The following is a 10,842-nucleotide window of genomic DNA, read 5'->3' as shown; positions in this document are numbered from 1 at the left end:
GCTCCAAGGAGATTATGTTGAAAAATAAAAAAAAATTTACCCAAAAAAAATTGTTTTTATACTTCATTCTAAGGACTTATTGAACTACCCTCGTAGTAGAAACACGGGAAAGAAATCGGTTAAGATGGTTCGGACATGTTGAGAGAATGCCAAATGAACGACTAACGAAACAAGTGTATCAAGGGAAAGTGAATGACTCTGACAAAATTCAGTTTACATCAAAAGTTTGTAAATCATGCAAAATTAAATGAATTGTCTCAAAGCCTTCCATATTCTGTTACCCTATATTTTAAAATCTTCAAAACTTAAAATTACTTTTTAAAAATAAAACCTAAACCATTTCTTCTCAAATCTTTCATAATTATGAAAAAGCTTGTAACTTTTTTTATGCGGGAACTTCGGGTTCTCCGAGTTCAATTTATAACTTTATTTTCACAATAATTACATAGATAAACCGTGTTTTTAATACATTTTTAAGTTTTTATTTTAAAATATTAATTTTCAGTTTTGATGATTTCAAAATTTAAGGTAAAAGAATATGGAAGACTTTGAGACCATTTCTTTAATTTTTCATTAGTTTCCAATTTTTTAGGTAAACTGAATTTTCTCAGGGTTTTAAGAGAATAGAAAAAATTTTCAGGATTCATGGGAAATTTTGAAATGATTGTTTTGTATAGAATTTTAAGAGAAAATTGAAAAAATTTAGAATTATTTCCTAAAATTATTAAAAAGTATGTAAAAGATTTAAAAGCAAACTTTTGCAAGTTTGCCATATTACATAATTTTAGGTAAATTTGAGTAATTTTAAGAGATATTCAGAAGTTTTGAAACGAATCAAAAATAATTCAAACTTGTAAAGATTTTTTTCAGGTTCCTAGGAAAAATTAAAATAATTTTTTATTTCGTTTTAAATCATTTTTATTTTGAAAAATAAACTCTAAGGTATAATTTAAAAACCTTTCTAAACATATCAAACGATTTCCTAAAATTTCGAAAATGAATTTACAAGATTTTAAAGCAAAATGTTACAATTTCGTATGATTACAAAAAAAGAAGAGAATAAAAAAATGGTCTTAAAATTTCTGGGAAAATTTAGAAGATTTCAAGCTAATTTTTTATAAATATTGAATGATATTTAAAAATTTTGAGAAAAATTTGAGTCAGTTCAAAATATTTTCAAGAATTTCAGACATTTTGAATAGATTAGAAATATTTGTAAACTGGGATACATTTTCGAACATTTATCAAATATTCCTTGATACTTTCCCAACTTCTAAAAGTCCTAAACATCTTTTAAAAAGACTCGACTTTTTCATAATATTTTGTAAAATCCTATAAAATAACAAAATGTCTTTACTATCTTCTAGATTATTTTTCTTACACGTCTGAAATATTCAAAAATCTTTTCTTTTTCTTCAATGTTCTCAAGAATCTTGCGAAAATTATATTTATATCAATTTAAAAACAAACTAATTTATTTATCATAACACTCGGAAAAATAATTTTTGATTAATTCGAGTGTTGCCAAAAATAAAAAAATATTATTCTCATTGTCTTTCTTTAAGTGACAATAGAAATGTTAAAATATTTTAGCTTTATTACAAAGTCTATTTGATATTAAAAATAACCGGAACTAACATAAAATAATGAAAAAATTAATAACAAATTCACAAATTAGCACAAAAAATTCCGAAAATACTGACTGAATTATAAAATAAACAATAAATTATTGATTAATGATTAACTAAATTTTTTGTCTTATTTATAATTTTATGAATAGCTTATAAATTAATAATCAATTAACTATGTTCACCAGTTCTAAATTTCGTGGATTGAAATATTTGTGGAAGTTTAATAATTCATTTATTTTATAATTCTATCTCGAAGTCGGTGTATTTTAGTTTCAGATATTTTTCAATTCGGGATTTTATTTTTTTGCAATTAAAATTATTGCCATTATTTGAAATTTTTGAAATTTTACATTTCGTTAATAATATCAATTTTCGGAAAAAAATTTCAAATCATTTGTGTACTTGTTATTTATTTTAAAATTATTTCTTGGAAGTTCTGAATATTCAGTCAATGTTGTTGTTTGAATCATGTAAATTATGCCGCTTTTTCTTTTATTAAACAAAATAATAAGTAAGTACATAAGTCTTGTTTACTATCTGACTCTGCAATATGAAGAAAAAATTATTTTAAAGGTTTTTCATATTTATATTGTAATTTTGATGTATTTTTTCTATAGCACTGCATGATTTTGTAGAACAAAGGTACTACTAGCGCCGCCGCAGGACCGTTTTCAAAAATTAATGTAAAAAATCGTGAAAATAATGATCTCTTCTTTCTTTTTTAACTGCTCTAGTTTCTATGCTTTACTCTATAAAAAATGTATATACATTATTAAAAGGGATATAAGAGACTCTTATTTATTTACATTGTCACAATCCAGTCATTAAGCTAACTATGAAACCCTAGACAAATTCTCGTTCTGTTTTATGAAATTCACTATCCTCCATATCGCACAGGGTGTAACGCCAGAAATTTTATTCGCTGCCGCAATCTATAAATAAATAAGAAACTTGAAATACTGGTTTAGTGAATATATTAAGAGAGACAGATCAATTTAGAAATAGTTTACTTACAGTTTGAGGTTGAGCAGCAATAAGTTTTTCTTTATCTTCTGAGGAAAGATGCAAATATTCTCTGATTAAAAAAAGAAATAAATTAAAATCTTGCCGCTTGTAGTTTGAATTAAAGTTCATGAAACTTGAAATTAAAATAATTACTCACGAGCTGTAATCTATATCCTTCGGTATCTGCATCTTCTCATTTTTGCGCAGCTCTTTAACATCAGCCATCTGTTCCTCTGCAACTCGTGCATAAAGTGCTTCAATCTGTAATAAAATTTCCTATCATAAAACAAAAGTTATTTAATCATGTCAATCAATTTTTTACTTCTCTGGCCTAGTAATGCTACGTCTTTTTGAAATTTCCATTTTCTAACTTAGAAGTTTAACTTTTTCAGAGAATTTCTTGTTCCATGTCAGAATTATAGTTCTTTTGGAAAAATCCCCGTTCCAAGCAAAAATTATATTTTTGAGGGGAAAATTTCCTCTTGCAAGTCAGAATTACAAGTCTTTTGGAATATTCCTTATTTTAAATCAGAAAAATGATCATTTTTCTCGAAAATTCTCTGACCCAGCTCTAAATGATCATTATTTTCAAAAATTCACTGTTCCAAGTCAGAATTATAGTTTTCTATACTTCTTTTATAAATCCTGGCATAAATCAGAATTATCATTCTTTTCGAAAATTCCCTTAACCAATCCAAGATTGTATTATAATTATTTTCAACAATGTCATAGTCGAAGTCAGAACTATAATCATTCTTTTCGAAAATTCTCTTTTCAACAAAACACGGAATAACTTCTTTTAAACCTTAAAGTGCATTGTGGGTGTCGGACACCCCAAGAAATTTTTCAAATCTTGTAAACCATAATTAATTCGAAAAAATTGAGTAACTGTCGCCATCTAGCTTTGGTTAGAGACACTAAATGCAAGTAAAGTCGTTTAGCATACTGCGTCAAGGTCAAACGTCAGTCTGCTTGCAGCAGCTGCCGAAAGTGGAGGTAAGAAAATCGGGAGGTACAAATAAATATCTGTTTTGACAGCACCCATGTTACAATATTTTTTTATAAAAGTACACTGTAAAATAATTAAAATTGCGTGAGTTATGCATTTTTAAGTAAAAAATCCATTTTTTCACTTTTTTTCAATAATTTTTTTAACAAACGTAAAATAAATAAATGGCTATAAAATGAACTCTACCTTATAAAAGATACGTTAAACTATATCGAATAGTTTTATTGTGACAAAATATTCAATATGGGTTAAACAATATATGATTAAATACGCTGGGGTGTTTAACACCCACGTTGCACTTTACCGTGATTTTTACCATATATGCACTTTCAGGGTAAAATAAAATTAATGTATATGGATCATATTGAAATAAATATGAAACGCGAAGATTTGACGTCGAAATATATTGCATTTTCAACAACAAAAAATGTCTACCAAGAGAAGGATTCTTCACTCCAAAAAGACAAATTTTCAACAACACCAAAGTGCGTTTTTAACCAAACAGTTGCCCTAACCAAATAGTAGAGCTTCCAAGTAAAATAATCAAATTTGCAACCAAGTAGTTGAATTTTCAAGCCAAAATGACGACTTTTTCATAAAATCGTTGAATTTTGTACCCGAAAAGTACAGTTTAAAAAAATGTTTATTTCTACCATAAACTATTAACTTTCAATCCAAAAGGACAAATTTTCCACCAAATTAGTTGAATTGTCGATAAAAAAGGTGACTTTAACAAAATAGTATAATTTTTCAACGAAATAATAAAACTTATATCTTTAAACAAAATAGTTACGTTTTTACCAAATAACCGAATTTCTGACTAAAAAATTTAAGTTTGCAACCAAAAATATAATGGTTAATTTTCCAATACAAAACAATGAATATTTAATAAAATAGTTGAATCTATAATCAAATAGATTAATTTTTAACACAGAAGATTGATTTCCTATCTTAAAAGACGAACTTTCAACAAAAGAGTAAAGTTTTCAAGTTAAAATTAGGTTGTTTTACAAAACAGTTTACTTTTAAACCCGAAAAGATTAATTTTTAACACGAAAGTTAGTTTTTAATCAATAAAGATTAATTTTCTACCGAAATGTTGAACTCTGAATTAAAAATATCAGTTTTCAATAAAAATGGAATCGCTACACTTTCAGTTAGAAAATTAATTTTCAAACAAAAATTTAATTCTCAACAAGAGTTCAACAATCAACCAAATAGCTGAATTTTCAAGCAAAAGATTGGCATTTTCAAACAAATAGTTAAAATTTCAAGTAAAAGATTAAAATTTTTAACTAAACAGTTGAAGTTTTGAGCCCAAATGACGAATTTTCTACAAAAAAGATCAATTTTCACAAAAAAACAAATTAATTTTTAACCAAAAACTTTATTCTCAAGCAAGATAAGTTTTTTGTCATAAATGATCATTTTTAAATTCAAAAAGAATTTTCAAAAAAACATTGGAATTTTGACCTAAAAATATAACATTAACAAAACAGTACAACTTTCAACACAATAATTTAACTTTATCAAAATGATTGCATTTTTAAACAAATAGCTGAATTTTGAAAACACATAGATGGATTTTGAACCAAGTTAATTCTCTATCAAAAGACGAATTTTCTACTCAGTGCTTAAATTTTCAACTGAAAAACATCAGTTTGCAACCAAAAATAGATGTTAAATCCCCAGAAAACATATGAATTTTCAACAAAAAATACTGATTTTCTACCACCAAAAAAAAAAGAATATTTAACCAGTGGAATTCAACCAAAAATTACGAATTTTTAACAAAATAATCGAAACCTCAACCAAAAAGATGAATTTCCAAACAAAATGATTAATTTTCTACCTGAAAATACGGATTTTCAACAAAATACATAAATTCTTAACCTAATAGTAGCACTTTCGACGAAAAAGGTTGACCATTTTACAAGAAATATGAATTTTCTATCAAAAAAGAGGAATTTTTAACATAACAAATAAATTTGAATAAATAAACTTTCAACTAGAAAAGATAAATTTTCAATCAAAAATATAAATTTTTATCTAAAATTATAAAGCCTTAAACAAAAAAAACAAGATTTGGCCAAGAACATTAATTTTCTACCAAAAAACACGGACTATCTAAAAAAAATTAATTTACAACCAAACAGTTGAGATTCTATCTAAGAAAGAAAAGTTTTTTAACCGAAAATGGAATCGCTAAATTTAATTTACAAAAAAAAAAACATTCAACCAGTTGAATTCAACAAAAAACTACGACCTTTTAACAAAATAATCGAATTCCTCAACCAAAGGATGAATTTTCAACAAAAATGATTAATTTTTTACCTAAAAATATTAATTTTCAACAAAATACAGAAACTTTTCACCTAAAAGTAGTACTTTCAACGAAAAAAGGATGAACATTTTACAAGAAAGATGAATTTTCTACCAAAAAAGAGGAATTTGTAATATAATAAATCAATTTGAATAAATGAACTTTCAACTAGAAAAGATCAATTTTCAATTAAACATCAATTTTCAACAAAACATTTTTCATTAAAAAATCAATGATTAAAAAAAATTATTTTTTGAGAAAATGATTTAATTTGTAACAAAATAAATGAATTGCCAACCAAAACGATGAACCTTAAAAAAAGTAACTTTCAAATAGAGTTCAAAGTTCAAGCAAATAGTGAATTTCAAATAAAAAATATCAATTTTCATCTAAAATTATGAATCCTTAAAAAAAAAACAATCTTTTAGCCAAGAAGATTAATTTTCTATTAAAAACCCCAAACTATCTACAAAATAAATGAATTTAGAACCAAATAGTTGAGTTTTTAACAAAACAAAAAGTTTTCAACCGAAAACGGAATCGTTGAATTTAGTTTGAAAAATTAATTTACAAAAAAACGAACATTCAACCAGTTTATGTTCAGCAAAAAAAAGATGCATTTTTAACAAAGCAAGATTCAGTTTGCACCAAAAATAGGAATTTTCAACATAATACATGAATTTTCAACCAACTAGTTGAATTTTTAACTAAAAAGATCGATGTTAAACCTAAAATGGAATCTTTAAAATGTCGATTAAAATGATGATTTTTGAAAATAGGGTTAAAAAGAACTATTCTTTGAAAAAAGGGAAAAGAGGGGAATAGGAAAAAGAGTATAAAGTCTGAAATATGAAAGTGATTTTGAAACCAGGGCCTCCAAGCTGGTATGTATTTCACCACGACAAAGTTTTGGGTAGATAGTTCACGAACAACTTTGTATTCTTATTATTGTCCTCAGCTAGGCTGCACACAACATCTTTATTACTAAAAAAAAACTCACAAATGTGATAAACCGCTAAAAGTAATTAATAAACATGTTTTTTTCATTCTGTTAAATATATATATTTTTTAATCTTGTGGCAAAATTGAAGAAAAAAAAAGATCGAAAATAGTACAAAATGCTGACGATTTCTCCAGTAAATTAATTACTGTTATTTTTTTACAACCAAAAAAAGAACATTATATTATATTACTTTTATAATGTACATAAACTTTCGTTAAAATATAGCATTTAATTGTTAGTGAACAAATATTGCGAATTTTATAAAATTCATATACTTACTTGTTAAATCCACAACGCCAACAAATACATTTATTAAATATGTTTTAATTGACTCTCTTATTAACCCTTAAAGGGCTTACTGGGTGTAAAATTCCCAGCGACTTATTTGCGCTTTAACAAACGTACCAAATTCAAGAAAATGGAACATATGGCGCCAGATTGACAAATTACATCAAAAGCCATTTTTCTATGTCATTTTCACATAATTATGTTTTTCATAATTTTTATACGCAGTTTAAGATCAATAAAATCGTTTAAGCATACAAAGTACGTTGTTTCATTTTTAATCGAATTGAAGCTTTTATTTTTTTAAATAAATACCTCCTTTGGAAAGAACACTACAAGACTAATTTTATTTTTGAAGCACCATACCTCAGAAGTATTCAAGTAAAATTTTAAGTAAAAATATCAACAACTTAAAAAGATATTAATTTTTGAGCGAAAGGAGACTGTTATGATACCTTTTTCTCTTTAAACTAGATACATTAAACATCATTAATTGATTTTCTTGTAAAAAACTATCCAATGCCGTCGGCACAGCACACGTTTGAATACCCTTGGGTACCTAACACCCAGTATGCTCTTTATGTCATTTTACGGAAGTGTGCCCCTTAAGGGTTAATAAGCCTGATGAAATTAAAATTAATGGATTTACAGGTGAAATTGAACAGCCCATTCTTTAAAAAGTATGAGAGTTATGGTAGCGTCAGTGATATTTTAAAGATTTTAACCAAAAATGTTTCTCAATTTTTCCAGAATATTTGGTTAAATTGAACATTCGCTTCATACAAAATTGATATTGTGTGTTTAAAAAAATGGGTTTACTGCTATCTAAACCATTGAAAATATACTTATTTATTATTTTTGGTGATTCATAACCTATATGACAATTTTGTGTGTATGGTGAATGTAGTGCCTCTGCGAAAGGGCTTCGGAACTATTTACCCAAAATTTTGTCGCGGTGCAATACACACTAGCTTGGGGGCCCTGTTTGTAACTTATTAAGTTATTATTAAATTTTCCCGGTTCAGACGACCCCTCGCTAAAAAATTTTATGAAAAAAAAATAAAAAATGGAAAAAAAAGGAGTTGCTTTTTATCATTACCTTGAGTCTCTTTGCGAGGACAGAATCTCCCTGGAAGCGTCCGAAAATCTCAGGCATCTTTTCCACAAATTGATCCAACGTCACGCCATAATCCAAAACACCTAACAAATCAAAGGCATTTTTCTGTGAAGTTGTAGTCATTTTCTTGATTCTAAACAACCTTCTCCACTCCTTACGCGGATTGTGAATAGACTTCAACAATTGTATGCACTCAATAATATTTTGTTGCATCCGTTTAGTTTTATCAAACCGTTCTTTGGAGACACAGCCCGACTGAAATCCTTTTTCAGTGAGCCTCTGATCTGCATTATCAGGTCGTAAGGTCAATCGAAATTCGGCTCTACTTGTGAACATTCTGTAAGGTTCGGTCGCTCCTTGCGTTGTCAAATCGTCGATCAAGACTCCGATGTAACCTTCGCTTCGACTTATTTCCAGTGGGGGTTTCATCAAGACCTGAAAAGCAACAAGTATTTTTAACCCTTACTTGCCACTCGGGGTCTAACGGACCCCATGCTTTTTTCACTCGCGAATATTTCTATAATGCCTGCTTTATTTTTTGCATTTTTTTACTATATTAGCATCTGAATTTTTTTATATGAGTAATAGCATATTGTTCACAAGGCTTTCCGGAACATCCACATTAAGTTTCAGAAAAGTCTATTCAAAACTCGAGAAATTATCCACAGTTTTCTACGCTGGGGTCCAATGGACCCCGTGTGACAATTACCGATATTGGTTGGACGTGTGACAATTAAGGGTTAATACCAAACTCAGTTATATCCCGATTTCGAAATTCCGTCCCTTTCCCTGACTCTTATAAACTTTTCTTTCAGGTATGAAAACAACCTTACACCTTGTAGATCAATTGGGATCTGAAATCTTGAGGGCATCACTAGCGGCAAAAGCGATATGGCCGGCGACAGTAGGTAGACATCTCATAAGGCTCATGTAAAAACATTGAAGAAAATTAGTCTCAAACCTTAAAAATGAAAGTAACAATAGCTCAAATTTGTGATTTCACCAAATCTACACCGGCACGTAGAAACTTCGTAGAAGGAGAAAGAATTTTACATGCAGGACACCTTATATTTTGCGGAAGAGGTGGAAAATGAAACTTCAGTTTCTATTATTGCATTTTTTTTGCAAACTTTGAATTTAAAAACTCTTGTTGTCTAAATAATAAATCCTTCAATTTTTCCCCTCATAAATATTAACTATCGACATTTCAATGCAAGATTTAATTCATATCAACTTGAAATGACAAATCAGCAGTAACTTTTTTCAGATTTGAGGTTATGTTGATATATTTGTACATAAAATAATATTTTTATTTAGAGCCTGCTTTATTTTCACTCGTAATGCTGAAAAATCATTGAAGAATAAAAACGATAAATACTTGACCATGATTATAACTTTTTCTTCAAACTTTTTTATTAGCAGTGGAACAAGCTTGAAAATCCGTTTAAATTTCGTGCATTTTTTACTTTATTCTGTTTAAATTCTCGAACCATACTATCAGTAAATGCTGTAAATTTACTATAAGATTTTTGGTATATTTTTTTTTATAAATAGAAGTTTATTTACATTTCAGAAAAACCGAACAGTTTTTTGCTTTCGAGCAGTAGAAGAGCGAAAACTCCATTGATAATTCTTGATTTATTTTATTTGTAACTTTTTATTTTTATCCCGGTTTCACTGTAAAAATACCCTGTAAAATCTTTCCGTTTCTGTCACCAGGTGGCGTATTCGAGTATTTCAGATCCCAATTGGGATCTGAAATACAGCGATATGCCATCTGGTGGCTAAATTTCGCACTAAAATAACGGGGTCGTTTTTAAAAGGCTGTGTGCTGTAGAATATAAATATATTTTTTGAATGCTATGATTTAAATCATCAAATTAAAAAAATGTCCGATAATGCAGAAATAGACGATCTAGGTACGAAATTCCGTCCGAGGAAAAGCAAAAGTAAAAGATTTTGCTCTGTTTTCGGATGTTCAAGCAAGGCTAGCAAAAACATAGATGTTAGATTTCATCAATTTCCCTTGCCTAAAAAAAGTTTTGTTAAAGCTGTTAATAAAAATAAGTCTAAAGAAATGATCAATCGGAGCAAGCGATGGGAAAATGTTCTAAAACTGGAGAAGTAGGTAACCTCAAAAATATGTGTGTTTGTTCTCTGCATTTTTTAAGTGAGGATTACTCATTTCGAACAGATCAGTTCACATTTATTTCTAGAGCAAAATACATTTTCTAATATTTTGAATTTACAAACAATTTAGATATACCATTTGAGTCATCTTAATTGTCCATAGTTTTATTTTATAACCTCAGAAATTTGATAGGAACTAATTACAAGTTCCCTAAAATAAATTAAGCAAAATCGCTTTTATTTTTTATACATATCGAAAATATTTTGAAAACTTGAGTTTTGCCTGTTTGAAGTTTTTTCAAAAACTGCCAAGAAAATATTAATATTATTATTAGAGTG

At 27.8% G+C, this 10,842-nt stretch overlaps 1 protein-coding gene across 1 annotated transcript in view; it reads right to left on the bottom strand.

The window, feature by feature from the left end:
• Nucleotides 1-2,085: 2,085 nt before the first annotated feature.
• Nucleotides 2,086-10,842, bottom strand: part of LOC117178782 (protein MTO1 homolog, mitochondrial) — a 40,974-nt gene continuing 32,217 nt past the window's right edge. Inside the window, exons 8-11 of the mRNA XM_033370254.1 lie at nucleotides 8,356-8,808; nucleotides 2,794-2,897; nucleotides 2,646-2,706; nucleotides 2,086-2,563 (exon numbers count right to left, since the gene is read on the bottom strand). Of these exons, the coding sequence (XP_033226145.1) occupies nucleotides 2,465-2,563; nucleotides 2,646-2,706; nucleotides 2,794-2,897; nucleotides 8,356-8,808 (717 nt within the window). The 3' untranslated portion in view covers nucleotides 2,086-2,464. The remainder of the gene's footprint in view (nucleotides 2,564-2,645; nucleotides 2,707-2,793; nucleotides 2,898-8,355; nucleotides 8,809-10,842) is intronic.

Source organism: Belonocnema kinseyi, chromosome 8 (assembly GCF_010883055.1).
Source record: "Belonocnema kinseyi isolate 2016_QV_RU_SX_M_011 chromosome 8, B_treatae_v1, whole genome shotgun sequence".
Taxonomy (NCBI): Eukaryota; Metazoa; Arthropoda; class Insecta; order Hymenoptera; family Cynipidae; genus Belonocnema; species Belonocnema kinseyi.
The sequence above is the reverse complement of the archived record's forward strand: the minus strand, read 5'-3'. Positions and strand labels throughout refer to the sequence as shown.